The sequence below is a fragment of the Artemia franciscana genome, chromosome 2 (genome assembly GCF_032884065.1).
Source record: "Artemia franciscana chromosome 2, ASM3288406v1, whole genome shotgun sequence".
Taxonomy (NCBI): domain Eukaryota; kingdom Metazoa; phylum Arthropoda; class Branchiopoda; order Anostraca; family Artemiidae; genus Artemia; species Artemia franciscana.
In genome coordinates, this window is record NC_088864.1 from 27,544,322 (window position 1) to 27,562,038 (window position 17,717).

Below are 17,717 nucleotides of genomic sequence, written 5' to 3' on the forward strand. Positions count from 1 at the left end.
GGTAAACCTGACAATCTATTTATATGGACAGACAATGTGACAGCAAAGAATGTTGTATATTCGCAAGTTTTACGTAATTAAATATATATATATATATATATATATATATATATATATATATATATATATATATATATATATATATATATATATATATATATATATATATATATATATCTATATTCACAGGTGGGACACAGGGACACAACTACAATGGCGCGTAACGACTTACGCGCGCGCGGGGGCTTGGAGAAAAGCCCCAAGGTTTGGGGCTTTTCCCAAAGCCCCAAGCCTTGAGGCAGCAACGAGTTGTTAGCAGTAGAAGCAGTAGGTTTACTAATAAGAAAAAGTTGGACCATCCGATCATTTCTTAAAATTAATTGCAATTATCCAAAATATAAGAGCGATTGTTACCCCTTTCCTTCTTTATGCTACATATAATTTGTGGTTGGACGAAAACAAGCCACATTTTCGAATGTGTATCGTATTTTCTTTTATTACTATGCTTTGAGAATGAATGTGTTCTTTACTTGTAACTCTGCGAAACTTTTTTTTTAACTTTCTCTCGGTCCATTTTTAATTTCACTATGATAATTAAGATGAAGAAAAGAAAACATTGCAACAGTGCGTGGGAGAAAGCTGTAAATAAGGAGCAAGTCCAAACAGAAGTTTTGATAACAATATATACATCAAAACAATCAGATATTTTGGATGATTATAAGCATCTTAAAGCCGGCAATTTTAAGCCATTCCCAAAAGTGTGTCCTAAAATCATCTACAAATGGGGGTACCTGTTACAGAAACACTTGCCTAATCATAGGAAGCGCATTAGCACTGCCTAAGTAAAGAGCGATGTGGGTACAGTGTATTATTTCTTTATTTTATTTTTTGGTTTTAGACCAGGGCACTTCGTATAGAAGGAGTTTTCGTAAAAACTTCAAAAAGGGCTCAATCGGCTGGAAATTGAAAGAATTAGTGCCCTTTTTAATATCCAGAAGTGATTTGAGGGCAACCAGCCCCTCCCCCCACACCCATCATTTCCGCAAACATATCCAATCAAAATTTTGAGATAGCCATTGTGTTAAGCGTAAGAAAGGTCCAGAAATTATGTCTTTGAGGATTTAACCCCCCCCCACATCTCATAGGGCAAGGTTTGTAAGTTATGCCCTGGGGGCATACAAGGTTTTTATAGAAAGAGTGGTCGTATAAACTTCGGAGGGGGCTCATTGGATTGAAAATCATAAGTTCTAGAGCCCTTTTTAAGTGTTAAAATATCGGAGGGCAGCTAATCCCCCCCCCCGAAACAAACACGCACACGTTGTATGCGCAAGCACATCCGATAGAAATTTTGAGATAGCCATTTGTTAAAAAAAAACAGTCAAAAGATGACATAAAAAGGTCTTTGGGGCTGACACAACCCCCTGGATCTAGGGGCAAGGGTTTTAAGTTATACCCCTTGGCATATAAAGTTTTTATGGAAGGAGTGGTCGTGTCAACTTTAGAGGAGGCTCATTTGTAATGTATTCGTAATGTATAGATCTAGTTCCCTTTTAAAAGTTAAATGTGAAGACAACTAGCCCCCCCCCCTCCTTGGCATCTTCTTTTCCTCAAAGGCATCTGACTGCAATCGTGAGAATGTCTTCAAGGTAGTCACAACCCCCCAGAGCCCATGGAGAAGGTTTGTAAGCTATACCCCGGGAATATGAGGAGCTGTGGGTGGTAGCATCGTTCTTATTACAGACAATCACTTTCTGTGTAACAGAAAAAAATTCATTCTAAATGAATTTTACCAGTACCTGCTTACCAGTACAAAAGATGGTGATGTGATGAGGGGACCATGAGCACCACAACAAAATTCATTGAGAGAAGGTTTGCTACCATGAACTTCATTTTCACCAAGAAGTCTCCTTGTTTTCCTGGTCCTTCTGTTGGCCTCCACGAAGAAAATCCTTATAAAAAACATATGTTCGAAGAACTCGCCTCATAAATTGTGAAAATGGCGACCCTATAATCAATTTTGAAACTTCATACCCCCGTCCCTACTAATAAATATTTGGAAGCATGAATTTTTTTAGGGAGGTTTATCATTCTCGAAGCATCGTTATATGAATATTAAATTTAAATGCGAAGAATGAGTTGAACGAAAGGGTTGTAGGATTCTTCACATTTAAGGAGCCTTGGATCCAACAGCATGTAGTAAGACACTGTGAGCAAATAGCAACCACTGACAACGGAAACAGAAACTCCAAAAATGAAATTTTGGTTACTAATATGTTCAACAACAGAAGCTTTTAATGGTTCTGATTCTAAAAATGCAAAATGTGTTAATTTTAAAATGGCTTGTGAGCGATATTTATAATTAGTACAAGAAAAACCGGTACAATTTTAAAAACAGGAATTAAACTTCCTAACAATAAGGTGCGGTCTTGATGGAAACTGTGCAATGAAATTTGAGCATTCCCGAGAGCCGTACAGAAACTACAGCCCAAATATAAATTTGTACTTTTTACAGACATGGATGGTCACGCATGTGACCATCAGCAGTTCGCAGTCCTAGATTAGTAAAAGAGGGCTCTAGCTAATGAGCATTTGGAGACAATAGTGATTTCGATTGTCCAAATTACATTTCGATTCGAAGCTATTTTCGGAAAGTTTAAGGGTTTTATTTCGAAATTCCCATAAATTTGTTTTCACATGAAACTTTTCCCATTAAGTTTAAACAACATCATATTTACCCTTCCTGTATCAGCTTAAAATGGCAATTTTTCTCATTTGACAGTTTTCTTCAAAAATATTTCTAAATTTTTGGTTACTATGGGCCGCCGTTCGTTCTTTACTAGGTTGTACCTATCGCTGCAATCATGATTTTTCAAAATTCCCGTAGCCTAAATGTGTTTTCGCAACAAACTTTGACTATTAAGATAATAGTCAAAGTCAAAGTCAAATAGTCAAAGCACCCATGTTACAGGCATAGTCCAAAAATATCCCTTAGAATGAAGGAATAATAGGAAGTAAAATACCCCTCCCCATTCGGGCGTAAAATTTTATAATGAAGCAAATTTTTGGGCTTCGGGTACTCCCACTCTCTTACATAAACGTCCACTGGTTCTACTCCATAATAGCTGTTGTGCAATTATACAACATTGCGCGCAATTTTATGACACCTCAAATAGATCATCTCAGTCAAATGAACCTTCAAAATAGTTGTTTCTTGCCACCGTCTACTTTGTATGGACTACGTGTATCTTTAGGAACGAATGCACCACCACGTGGCATTTTGGCCTCTGAAAACTCTGAAGCTCCATAACTAGTCTTTCCACACTCCAAATGGATTAAGCGTCTTACAGTATTCACTCAAAAGCATTTTGGTCCTTTCCGAACAAAGATTGGTGCCCTGCGCAACAAAATGGCAGAAAACACCACATTGCTGTGAAATTTCTCTCTCAATTGAGAGAACAGCCCTATATTATAGGATCATTGGTTCACCCTCTCATAACTCCCTGAAAAACAACCCATAATAACGAGTATTAGTGACCGTCCCTTATGGGGAAAAAAAGTTCCGTACTTTTCGTAGTTTTGTAGATAGGAGCTTAACACCCCACCATTAGGGTTCTCTGTTAAACTTAAATTAATGGCGTATCTTTTATCAAGCTCACTCCCTCTTCTGGTGGGGATTCCCCCTTTTTCAAAAATTGGGCAAATTTTTGGGTTAAATTTATAGCTCAAAGTTCTGTCTTTTTCATGTTTTTTCTCTTTCTTGTCTTTTTTTTTATTGTCAACTGCCTTAAGGTTTAACTTAATAATCTTTAATTTTGCTTCTCATTTCGAAAACATTCCTGTCTTCCCTTATTTCTTAGTTTTGTCCAGCTTTTTTGCGGTACGCCGAGAAATAAAGCTCCTTCCACGTGAAATACTCCCCTCGTAAAATTCTTCCTGGACCATTCCATTCTCGCTGGAAATCCCCCCCCCCTCGGAAAATTTATTTCAGACGATTCTGCCTGGAAAATTCTCCTTGGCGTACTTTCAATTGAAAAGGACTTGAAATTCTGACCCTTTTTCATATCTTGCCGAACTTTAAATTCTGACCCTTTTTATATCATGCCTAACGCCACCCCCCCCCCTCCCAAAAAAAAATTTCCCTGAAATCCTCCCACCTCCCATTGGATAGTTGTTCCCGCAGAAAATTACCCGTGGAGAGTTTCTTCGGTGGAAAACTCCTCCACCTAATTCCAACCTCGCGGAAAATTTTCCCGGAACATCCTGCATGTAAAATTGAATCGGCAAAGACTAAGTAAGACAAATAAAACAAAATCCTGTTTTGCTTTTGTCATTCTTAAGTTCCCTATTTGCTAATACCCAGCATGTTCGTTTTCCAATCTTAAATTTAAGAAGAAAGACGTGTTCAAAGTAATGAGTGATAGGTGATTTACTATCGATGGACCAGGCACGCACGCAGGAATTTTTCAGCGGTGGTGAAGAGGAAAAACTTGAATAAGAGCCGCCCGAAAATTCTGGAAATTCTAGAATTTCAGAATGGGTTGGGCTCCGACGCCCCACCCATGCATACGTCCCTGTGATAGTTAGTACTGTATTTTAATATTTAAAAGAAAGAAAAAAACATCTTCGAACCTGATATACGACCTGAAAAGGGAATAACAGGATAAATCATTAGATATTTATCTCCTGTCAAATTTCTTCAGCAATTAGACACTAAAACACAAAAAGCCATCTATTTGGTGAGCCTTGAAACCCTAAGACCTCTTATACATAACTGTAACTGAGGCTAAAAAAGAAGAACACTTAGTATTAGGTAAAATACTATACTTGCCAAGCATGTACCCTGGGTATTGTTCTGGGGAAGGGGGCTAAAAAAAACTCTATAAACTCTACATTTCTGGGGGGAGGGGGGTCCAGACAAGGTATCCTCCGCCAAATGGTGTCTCGATACATTACTTAATAAACAAGACTCACCTCTATAGCGAGGATCTTGTGATCGAAGTCTTGCATATTGCTCTGCGGTCATACAAGTGCACTGAGGCTCTCTGGAATGAGACGGAGAGGAAGGCGTCGAAATTGTGCGCCTCTTCAAGCTTCCATTATTTCTTGCTGTAGCAATTACTTGGTCTCGTGATGCGACTCTGTTTGCTGAATCCAGCCGGAGTGAGTAGGAGGAGGAAGCTTTGCGAGAAAACTTGGAAGCTAAGGACTTGAAAGAAAACCAAAACTTAGATCTCCAAATTAATGTTTATTACATATACAAAATGGATTGATGCAGACTTTTTGGTTCTATTCCGTTTTCAGTTTCATTCTGGATGTTATTATATATTTATTACGAAAAATAATAGGGTACTTCATGACTTTTTTTGTGGTGGAGAGAATATAATTTTTTCAATGACAGCGAAATGAAGAATGTCATAACATTGTAAATCTAATCTCGTATATATTCTAAATAAATATATTGTCTGATTATTCTTTTTACATATTAGGAGGTTGGTGTCTTTACAGCTAAAATTTCGTTTTATTTCTTTTTCCTCCTCATTTTTTCTAACCATTTTTAAAGGAATTCGTTTTCTTTGTTGCTTAATGAGACGTTCAACTTCTTTGTGTTGTGCACTTTATTCCTGAAATTTTTAATACATTATGAATTGATAAAATTTTATCGACTCTGAAGAAACATTAAATGTATACCAGAGATAAGTTAATAGCTTTTAAAATTTTAAGGGTATAACATCTCTTGGATGTTGCTGGGAAAAACACCTAAAAAGACAAAGCACAAAGTTCTACAAGCCAGTGTCAAATTCTTTCTACCCAGACATAGACATAGGAACTAGTGCCGGGAGTCCCGAAATTTGAAAAATTTACACTAACAAGCAAACTCTATGAATTGTATGAAGAATAATGAAAATATTAAGAGGCCATGAGATGGGAAATGATATCCAATAGTGACAGCTCTTGGCAAGGGACACGAATTCATGAAAACCAAAGGCAGAGGCTAAGACGTATGCTATGGCTTGAGATGGATTCGTTTTACTATTAACAATAATTCTTACCAGAGCTGTCTATTGCAAACTAGGTAATAGTCAAAGTCCCTAATACTCTGTCGATAAGTACCCCTGAATTCGATTGAATTTCGCGGGGATACTACCTCAGAAAAAGGTTCTAATATTAAATATCTATACTATTTTATATACTGTTTTTCCATGTTTACTGGACTGCCCCTTTGAACAGCCTTGTGTCAGGCTTTTGAGCAGCTTGGAAGAATATTATGTTATTTTGTATCCTGTAAATATATTACTCAGTAGATAAATAAGTCAAAGAAATACACCATTCTGGATTCTATCGTTCTGTGAGTCCTAAATGATTTGTTTCTAATCCTGTCGAATTCGGCTCCCTCACCCTAAACAGTTGAATGATTGGAGGGAGTGCAGTTGAGAGTGTCTATGTACGAGCTGCACGTAATGCCTATGGATATAAAAGTCTTATATCTACCGATTTTTGCTAGTCCACTTACGGCTCAGCTTCTGAGCCTAATTCCAAATGAAAGCGCTCTTCTACCCAAGTCTGCTGACTTTACATATCTTGGGATCAATGCCTATCCTTGATCACGTGCTTGTTTCCAGTCGCAATATCAGCAGTGAAGTAGACTTATTTGGGCTTAATGATTTTGTTGTTTCTCATTATTTTCCGTTGTCTTTTAGTATTGTGTTTGCGTGTTTGACTCAAGAGCCTACCGTTTTATTGAAAACTATAGGTTCTGAACAGTCCTTGAAAAGAACTAACAAAATTAAACTGAATATTTGATATATAATGATATTAATTGCTGAAAGCTCGGCAATTCAAGATTTTAAGTACAAAAAAAAATATTTATATTATAATTCGTTTTCAGTAAACTGCATATGGCGCAATAAGCTTTAAATTTTTACAGTTAGGAGAAGGGGAAAGGGGCAGTTGCCAAACTCTTGTTTGTAGTGACTTTTGTTTATTTTAAGTTTGATTTGAAGGTTCAATTTTAGTTTTAATCGTTTTCAGATTTATTATTAATTTATAGTATTTGTTGTATATTTGTTGGCTATGATTGTTTATTTAATTTCTGTTCATTTTGAGTTTCATTTATACCCTTAATAACAATTTCTGGTCATTTTGAACTTCAAATAATCAAGGAAGATTAATATGGCTCTTAACTTTCTTTGAAAAACTTCTATTTCGGAAAGGTTCTTTTAATAAGTTTCTATTTGACTTTATTGCCAAAGTTTCAAGTTTTTCAACATTCCCAATTTCAGCATCAAAGTTTAATCAAAGTATCAAAACATCAAAAAGGTTTTTTTTCCAGCATTAAAGTTTCAAAGTTCAACATCCCTCTTAAGATTCCGTGAAAGTAGTCACAAATAGATGTAGTAGCAGTTGCAAGCAGTCGCAATCACACTTACAAGTTGTCGCAGTTGGAAGTAGTCACAGTTGCAGTCACAACCAGTCTCATTTGCAGTCGCAATAGTAGATGTAGTAGTAGTGGCCCTGAAAGTCTAAAGTAAATACCCTTACCCATTCGTATGATATTGCAGATCCGCCATTTTGACAACAAACCTTTTCGGACACACATAGGATCAAACATTCCCCCTTTCATAAAAATAAATTCTGCATGCAAATATGGAGAAGTTGCATAATTTACATTCCTTGCCCCAAGGGCTGTGGGGACATAGCATTCCCAGAGGCATAGCTATTAGACGTGCGACTATTTTGAATAAAATAGATTTTTAAGATCTCTATCAGTATTAAGGGGACCATCTTAAGACCAAGAGGGGGGCTACCCTTCGTTCCTTTTTCAATATCCCTCTCAAAAGGCCTTTAAAGTTTCAAACCTTAGCCGTTTCTTAGATATTGCTGTTGTGACCTTTTAAAAACCCTCCTGCATATAGTGTGCTTTGATTTTGTTTGACATCCTCAACATTTTCTAAAAGTTTTATCTAGATGTCCTTAACCTTTTTGGAAGCTCAGGATAAAAAATATCCCTTTTCCAAAAATTTGTATAAAAGCAATGGGCAACTTAGGTAACTTACAACACTTGCCCCAGGGGCTGTGGAGGTTAGGTCATCCCAAAAAGTATAGTTATTTGACTTTTCAAGTGTTTTGAACAAGATGGCTATTACAAAATTTGTATCAGATATTTTTATCTTTGGAGATAGGGAAACCTAAAATTGAATAGAAGGTGGACTGATTGCCCTGCGGCCACTTTTTAACATCCTCCTCAGCAGGCACTGAGAATTTAAACTTAGTACTCTCAGCTATTCTTGCAATATTGCAGATACACCTTTTTATTAAACAGGATGCAGATAGTATATTTAAATGCAGTTTAACATACCCCTCAACATTCCTCGAAGTTTTATCTTAATACTATTAGCCTTTTCGAACACACGAAAAATCAAACTTCCCCTCTTTTCCTAACGATAAATCCCGCATGTAAGCAAAGACAAATTGCAGGCTTTACAATTCTTAACCTGTGGGCTACGGGGGCAGTTTTTAATAAAATTCCTTGTCATAATTTTTATCAGTGATGAGGGAAGAGTGCAACTAAAAAGGGCAAGGAGGGCAGGTTGCCCTCCGATGGCTTTTCAACGTTTTTACTAATATTTAACCTAAAATTTTAAATTTAATACCATCAGCTGTTCCTTAGATATTGATGACACGCCCTTCTGACAATCAACACGCACGCAGTTTGTTTTAATATGTTCGGCATCCTTCTCCAAAGTTGTGGCGGTTATGTCATTTCCAGAGACATATTTATTTAAGCTTTAGATTATTTCAAACAAGATCTTTATTTCAAATTTTTATCGAATATTTTTGCTTTAAACCAATTTTCAACATCCCCTTCAACATGTCTTGAAAGTTTCAAATCAATACCCCTTGCTATTACTGAAATATTGCAGATCCTCAATTTTGACAAACTGGATGCGCATAGTGCCTTATGATTTACCATAACATGCCCCTCAACATTCTCCAAAATTTTCACCTTAATTGCCTTAGCCTTTTCAGATACATACAGGATCAGATATTTCCGCTCGTCTTGATTATAAATCCTGCACAGAAACAATGTATGAATTCATAATTTACAATCCTTGCCCCGGGGCTATGGGGGCATGGCATCCCTGGAAGTACAGCCATTAGACCTTTTGACTAGTTTCATCAAAATGACAATTCCAGAATTTGAATCAATATTGAGCAGAGAAGGCATCTAAAAAGAGTAAGAAGAAGGGGGTACTTGTCGTCAAATTTCTCTTCAACATCTTCTCAACATACCCTGAAATTTTCAACTCAATACCCTCAGTTGTTCTTTAGATATTGCCGATACTCCCTTTTTACAATCAGCAAGTACATAGTATGTTTGATTGCGTCCATCATCCCTCTTAACATTTCCTTAAAAGTTTCACCTTAATACCCTAAGCCTTTTTGGAAACCCAGGATCAAACATACCCTCTTTACCAATAAGATTCATATATTTTACATATATATATATATATATATATATATATATATATATATATATATATATATATATATATATGTATCATGAAAAGAGAAATCACCAATGCTACAGCACAAACACAAAAAAAAAAAAAAAAAAAAAAAAAAAAAAAAAGAGTTAGAAGGAGAAAAGGAAGACTGTTTTCCTAAATTAGTGATTAATATAGACCAGCACTTGAATGAGGCCTTAACCCTACTCATCCATACAATCACATAGGTCAAACAGTATAGCCACACACAATCAACCATAAAGAATAATCCATGGACAGGCAGTCATGTCGTCAATAAGTATAAGTCGTCATATATATATATATAAAGTCTGGAAACAACAAACTATTTAAGAGTTTGTAAGAGAACAAAAAAAAACTTTGAGTGAGATTGTGAGACGGTTTCTATTCAAGTTATTACTTTTCAACAGCGAGGAAATGAACGACTTGTTTGAGTTTGACACTTGGCAGAAAAAGACATCCGACCTTTGGCAAATGATCATAGCATAAAAAAGGAAAATTTTTTACGAAAGCTTAAGAAAGTAACTGCCGTTACTACTAGTGCTAACAATTCATTGGAACACCAAGCCACCGAAGGTAACACAACTGTGAACGCTCCTCCTTCACCCCAATCTATCTATAACTTCACTCTTTAGTCCCTCTCAAGAAGTTAGAATTTCCGTCAATACCAATACCAATATATACATGACAAGAGTTGCATTTTTTTTTAATGCTGATTTTAAATATATAAGTTTCAGCAAGTTTTCAATCCTTTACATCAAAAGTTAGGAGCATTTGAAAATTTGCCATATTTTTGGGGAAACACCCCCTAAAAGTCATAGAATCTTAATGATAAATACATCACCACATTCAGCGTATCAGAAAACCCAACGGTAGCAGTTCCAAGCTCCTATCTGCAAAAATGTGGAATTTTGCATTTTTCATCAGAAGAAAGATCACGGTCCTGATCACGGTCTGAAAGATCAGAAGTCCCAGTGGTCCTAGAATGTCACGAGAGGGCTCATTCTAACGGAAATTAAACTTTCTAGTGCCCTTTTAAATGACCAAAAATTGGAAGGCAACTAGGCCCCCTCCCACCCTCATTTTTTCCCAAAGTCACCAGATCCAAATTTTGAGAGAGCCATTTAGTTGAGCATAGTCGAAAACCAAATAAATATGTCTTTGAGGGCAACTTAATCCCCCAGAATCCCCGGGGAAAGGGCTGCAAATTATGAGCTTGGCCCATTGTTTACATACAGTATTTGTTTATTGCGTTTATAATGACGTCAGGGGGTATTTTTTCTGGTGGTGGAGAGGGGGGGGGGGTCGGACGTTACATGAGAGGATCTTTCCATGGAGGAATTGTGTTGCGAGAGCAACACTTTGGTTTTGTCCCGTTTTTTTTCTTTCCAATGCCGTCGATCTCAGCTTATTCCCGGAAATTGGTAAGGGTCTAACCTGTGCGGTTTTTACGGAAAGTGTGGATCTCAGGCCGGATTGATGAATATGACATTACATTTTGGAAAGCTCCGCAGAACTCTTGCCTGGGGCCAAAAAGGATGGTTTTTGGTTGTCCATGAGCCAGAGCCTATGGTGTGCGAAGTGAAGTGTAGTTATATAGCCTATGTCAGAGATAGCATTTGAAAACTTTGACTGATAAATAGAAAAATTTACAGAAGCAAAAATGTGGCATTTTCCCACGGGTCCGAAAGTGCTGCTATCTATTGTGTCTATCCATTTCTGTTTGTGCTTTCAGCTGAGTTTATCATTCGGTTTTTCGGACTTGGGATTGCAGAAGAGAAATGGTATAAGGTGTGCCTAATAAAATTCAAAAGTTCTCTCATTGCTAAAGAAATTGGAGCTTATCCTTTGCTCCTTTCTAAACGGTGACGTTGAAAGTTGGCCTATGGCAAAAAAAATCAACTTTTGAACTAAGACAGATAGAATTTTTTTCGACGGCAATCGATAGCTCTTGATGAACTGATCAAAGTATATGATATCCATTTTTTGGTGCAAAAATTCTTTCATGAAGTATACCCGTTTGCAAGTTTCAAGGGGTTGACAGCTTCAGTAGTAAGGTACACACTGAAACGAAATCTAGGCCGATACAAATTGTGAGATATATAGAGGACTTGTAAGCAGCAGTCGGCTGTTAGGCAATAATCACCTTCGGCAATGAGGGGTTAACAACTTTTGCTAGTTTGGTGTATCTATTATTTGTTTCCAGTGTCTTTGATGGTAAAACTAATTTGATTCCAGTGGTAAGACATGTAGGGGACTTGTAAGTAATAATCTGCTGTTAGGCTACAGTCAACTTCAGCGATGAGGGGTTAGCAGCTATGCTAGTTGGTGTACCCATTTATTTGTTTCCGGTGAAGTTGATGCCTATCACGGGAGAGGGACTTAGAAGTAAGAATCGGTTCACTTTGGGCGAGAAGCGGCTCTTAGCTCATAATCATCTTCAGCAATGAGGGAATTGCCACTTTTGCTAGTTGGTGTACCTATTATTTATTTCCGGTGTATTTGATGGTTCAATCAATTTGGTTTTATTGGTAAGACATGTAGGGGATTTGTAAGTAATAATCGGCTTATTTGTTTAAATAACCCATTTATTTGTTTCCGGTGAACTTGATGTCTATTACGGGAGAGGGACTTGTAAGTAAGAATCTGTTCACATTGGGCTAGAAATGTGTGCAAATTGGTGCAGATGTATTAGATCTCTTTAAATCTGACAGAATTAAGTGTTTACGCAACGGATACAAACGGTAACGTAAAACAATGAGGTAGTTTCGTAATAATTAGTGTCACCTATGGTATTTTGATCCTGAAAAGTTAGGGATAGCTTTATAATACCAACTAGTTTATATAAGATATTGTTCCGAGTTTTCATCCGTCAAGATGTTTACGATTGAAAAGGATAAACCTCAACTGGCTGCAAAGTCAATTTAGTCCCTTCTTTCGATACTATTTTGTTGTTACTTTTTCAAAGCTGAGGAATAGCCAATGATCATGTGATTACTGATCGATAGCGAAGAAACAAAACCAAAGTGTTGCTCTTGCAACACTTTAGTTGGCGAAGCCGGACAAAGATTGTTGCAACATTTCAAGTTGCCCGGGCAACGTAGGTCTAGTTTATCATGGGGGAAGAGAATTTCGATGAAGGGGGCGCTGGATTTTCCAGCATTATGTAAAAGAACAATGAGAAATTAAATATAAAAAAAAAAGTTTCTTCAACTGACAGTAAGAAGCAACAGTAAAACTTAAAACAAACAGAAATTATTACATATATGAGGGGGTACGTTCCCCACTTCAATACCTCACTCTTTACGCTAAAGTAAATTTTGTTACTTCAAAAGAGGTATTTATTCTAATTAACGGCCATTGTGGTTCAGCGGTCATTCTTAAAGAATTGGAGCAAAATTCGAATTTTAATGTAAATACCGAGCTAGTGACGAGAGGTCGAACCACCTCATATACGCAATAAAAATATATGAATATAGAAGTTCGTTACACAAGTTAATTTATAATTTACATATATTTACTACTTATAAAAACGCTCGTAAATAAAATTAAAAGTTAGTGACTTTTTTAAGTAAACAAAAAATTGGAGGGCAACTAAGCCCCCTGTCCCGCCCCCTTTTTCTCAAAATCGTCCGATCAAAACTTTGAGGAAGCCATTTAGCTAAAAAAAAAGAACAATTCATATGCAAATTTTGTTTTAATTATTCATGTATGGTGAGCCAAAATCAAATCTTAATTAATTCAAAAACGTTCAGAAATTAAAAAAAAAAAAGATAAGTTTTTTCAACTGAGAGTAAGGAGCAACATTAGAATTAAAAACAAACAGAAATCATTACGTATATGAGGGGGTTCGTCCCCTCCTCAGTGCCTCGCTCTTTACGCTAAGTATTTTTAGTAGTTTCAGGAGCTTTTTATTCTAAATAAATGGCCTTTGTGGTTCAGGGGCCATTCTTAAAGAATTGGAATAAAATTCGAACTTTAGTGTAAAGAGCGAGGTATTGATGAGGGAACAACCCCTAACCACATATACGTAATAAAAATATACGAATATAGAAGTTCGTTACGTAAATTAATTTGTAAGTTACGTATATTTATTACTAATAAAAACGTTCGTAAATAAAGTTAAAGTTCTAGTGGTCTTTTTAAGTAACCAAAAAACTGGAGGGCAACTAGGCCCCCTCACCCGTCCCTTTTTCCTCAAGATCGCCCGATCAAAACTTTGAGAAAGTCATTTAGCCAAAAATAGTAAAGTTAATATACAAATTTCGTTTTAATTATTCATGTACAATGATCTAAAATCAACGCCTGCATTAGCTCAAAACGTTCAGAAATTAATTTAAAAAAAAAATATTTTTTTAACAAAGTAAGGAGCGACATTAAAACTTAAAACGAACAGAACTTGTTCCATATATGAAGGGAACTGTCCCCTCTTGAAAGCCCCGCTCTTTACGCTAAAGTTTGACTCTTTCTCATAACTCTACTTTTTAAAACAATAAAAAAACTTTAGCGTAAAGAGGGGGGCGTTGAGGAGGGGACAATCCCTTTCATGTACGGAACTATTTCTGTTCGTTTAAGTTTTAATGTCGTTTCTTACTTTCAGTTAAAAAAAACTTTTTTTTATAATTAATAGCCTAAAAAAGCTCGATCGAACCACATTTTTCGTGCAAAACACATTTCAAAATTCGGTTAGGCAAACGAGTACCGAAAACTATCCCTAGACGATTCCTCTGAAAAACAGTTAACAAATGTCCCGGATATCAATATTCTAATACTAGTTCATACACCTATTTTGCAATTATTCGAAACTTTTTCAGATATGAAAAAAATTCCTACCCCTTCGCTATTTTTCTAGATATTTAACATCACCTCTTCACCTTCACTTATTCCTTATCGAGGCAACTTACCCTTCTTAACATCAACTTTCAAACCTATTCTTGCACCCTAAATTCTCAAAACCTCCAGAAATTCATTAGTTTTGTTAATGTTTTTCTCTCGGACATTCAAATCAACTTTATAATCTAACCCAACGGGAGTTTTACGTTCCCATTGATTCCATATTTTCCCTTAGTATTTTCTGTGTTCCTTAGAACAATGTCCATCCAATTAATCCACATAATCGGGATTGGAAAAGCCCTGGTAAAATTCTGAGTCAACATTAAACCAACTATCATCCTCTTTTCTTTTTTTAACCACAGCAATAGTGTTCTCCTACATAGCCCTACATACAACAACAGGAACTTCGCTTATGTTTTTCTAGCAGCTGAATTCATAATCTGTAAAAGTGAAGACTAAGTGGTCTGATTATTCAGAAACTTTTCAATTACTTCTGAGAGTAAATTTGGCCAGATTTCCAAAAAAAAATTCTCCTTAAATATGAGGTTGAAATGAGAGGCAATTATAATTTTTTTAAAACTAAAGACTCTTAAACTTACGGTTTCGGAGGGTTTAAGTATCCTTCTCTCTCCGAAAACTTCCACAGAAAAACAGTTTGCCTTGAATATCTCGGAAAACATTTATAAAATCCTAACTAGGCATTGAGGGGAGGAGGTATGATAAAAAAAACATCAATATTTCTTTTTAAGGATCAAATGGCACAAGTATGCATGTAATAACCTAAAATAAGGGAAATAGTCAAATAACACTTGAGACCTGGCACGTACACAGGGAGTGCCTCTGGACCTGGGCCTACCCCAAAATCTCACGATTTTTTTATTTCCCCATAACTTTCTGATGCTCCTCACAGAATAAGGGATGTGAAGGATTTGCCCCTCCCTCCCCCCCAAAAAAAACAAATTCCTGCGTACGTGCCTGCTTGAGACAATGATAAAACTAGATTTTTCGCAAGGGACGTCTAACCACGAGACCTTGCATATGTAGGATGTGGGGGAATCACCCTTAAGAAATTTCTATAGCAGAATAGCTCGTTTCATATATACCGGAAAATTCGATACTTTGATATTTTTAAAACAACAATTCGGCAGCAAGTGTTTAAAAGTGCCATTTTATATGATTCCTAATGAAGAGGTGATTCCAAATAATGCATTTCAGTGTGTGCTATCACTGTACCCTTTTCCTGATAAATCCCAATAATGAATGATTGAAAAAAACATACATCACTGGAAGAGAAAAGATATGAATTTACCAGTTGATGCCCTGGAATTTTACGAGCTAAGAAGAAGACTATTTTTAGTGAAGGAGAAATAGAACGGTATTTAAGGATCTCAGAAACTAAAACTTAGAAGGGAAAGTAGATCGTAAGACACTCCTATAGATCAGGAATCTATATCAGTCTTTATATGCATAAAATGCAATTCTTTTGATGTAACTATTGGTATCAAAGTTCCATTTTTTAGAGCTTTGTTTACTATTGAGCCGGGTCGCTCCTTACTACAGTTCGTTACCACGAACTGTTTGATTAGGATGAAAATTTAAGAAAAAAACATTAGTTTACCAAAAAAATCAAAAGCAATTGAAAGCAATTATTTTAATTTAAGCACTAAAAAACGAAAGGTGACAAAACTGGCAGAAATGCAAATTGACTATTATTTCAGTTTTATTTAATTTAAAAGAGCATGAATGTTGATCAAAATCTTTCTTGATGTTTTTATGAGTATGAAAACAAAGTCTTTAATTTTAACTAGGGGAAAACATTTACTTTTGACAGGAATGTCATATGGAACTTCCCTAAGAATTGGAATTTCATTAGGCTTTAAAAACAAAGCCACAGGTGCCAAACGTTCCCGAATTGTTCGCACAACAGAGTAGTTTCGTCCATAAACAGTTCAATGAAAGACCTTTCATTAAACACAACTTTTGCTGAACAAACATATAATCATACGGACTTCCGTTGACCATTCATTTTAGCCGTATATTTTTTATGCTAACATGTTGCTTTAAATAAAAATAATTTGAATAAATTAGTTAAATAGAAATAGAATTTTAAATATAACTGTGATTGTTTTAGGGTGAAAGAGGGGATTTAAACTCCCCATTTCAGTGATCCTTAAAAAAAAATTTGAAAATACCGTTTCCTTCCTGAACTATTTACGTAATGAATCGGAAATCCAAACTATCGAATGAGTTATGTCGTCCCTCCCAGTTTAAAAGGCATTCCTTACATTTTCTTAGAATAAACGGTAATTAAGTTGTGCTGGCTTAGCGCATTAAAAAACATTAATATGAAGTAATAAGTTTCTTGAAGTTCAACATTTTCTCTTCTTTTTGATTTACCCTAATCTCAAAGGCAATATGGACTAGTAATGGTCCCATTAACCTATCAGGTTTAAAAGCAGATTATTCAAATGAACCCTACAATGAAAACACTTATACAAGGCCAAGGCCACATGGTAAAAGTATTGCATTTTGATTTCAACTCCATACCTGTAAGCCCTAATTAGCTTAAAAGTCGTTTTATCTCGAAATTACCGTTTTCCAGGGAAGATTTTATGAAATATGAAGGCCTTTGTACCACTTGTATCGACAGAAACCATTTTTTTCTTTAACTTTTTTTTAATGTCTTGGACTACTTAACAATATTTTACGAAACACTTTATACGCCTATTGAAAGACCTAGAGTAAGACCATAGCTAAATGTATATCTTAGGTAAAATGGGCTGATCGAATAAAAAAAAAAATAGAAGAAAAAATAGTTTTCAAAGAAATAGGTAAAGACTAGGCCTCTATGATTCCACAATTAACATGAATTGATCTAAGTTAAAACTTGAATTGCAGAAGTGAAATATAAATTTTAAAAAGACAGAGTTGGAGAGAGGAATTATAAGATGAAAAAAGGTGCCTACACCTATTTTCCATTTTTAATTTTTGGCATTTTCACGAACTTCGCCTTTGCCCCCTCCGAAATTTCTTATGTTAAAGTGGCGTTTCTAACCAATCCATGTGAAACAAACAAAAGTAACATTGTAGCCCAAAACTATTTCTGATCTTTTTATTCTTATTGTGCATCTGAACTCAAGAAGGATGTAAACAGCTTGTTACGACGTCAAATATGTCAATTTCAGTAGAATGCTAAGTTTGAGCCCGAATAAAAAAAGTGAAAAGGCAAGGCAAAGGAATAAATCATTCAGTATAATATTTATTTAATCGCAAATAAAGTTTTGGTCAATTTCGACTCAAAGTTAAAAGGCTATATAGACAATGGCGCTACACTTTCAGTATTGAAAACATAATAGGGAT

The 17,717-nt window shown here is 35.8% G+C and overlaps 1 protein-coding gene across 1 annotated transcript in view; it reads right to left on the reverse strand.

The window, feature by feature from the left end:
- The window catches only part of LOC136039474 (protein still life, isoform SIF type 1-like), a 263,198-nt gene that overhangs the window by 231,763 nt on the left and 13,718 nt on the right, over positions 1-17,717 (reverse strand). Inside the window, exon 4 of the mRNA XM_065723265.1 lies at positions 4,972-5,206. Within this exon, the coding sequence (XP_065579337.1) occupies positions 4,972-5,206 (235 nt within the window). The remainder of the gene's footprint in view (positions 1-4,971; positions 5,207-17,717) is intronic.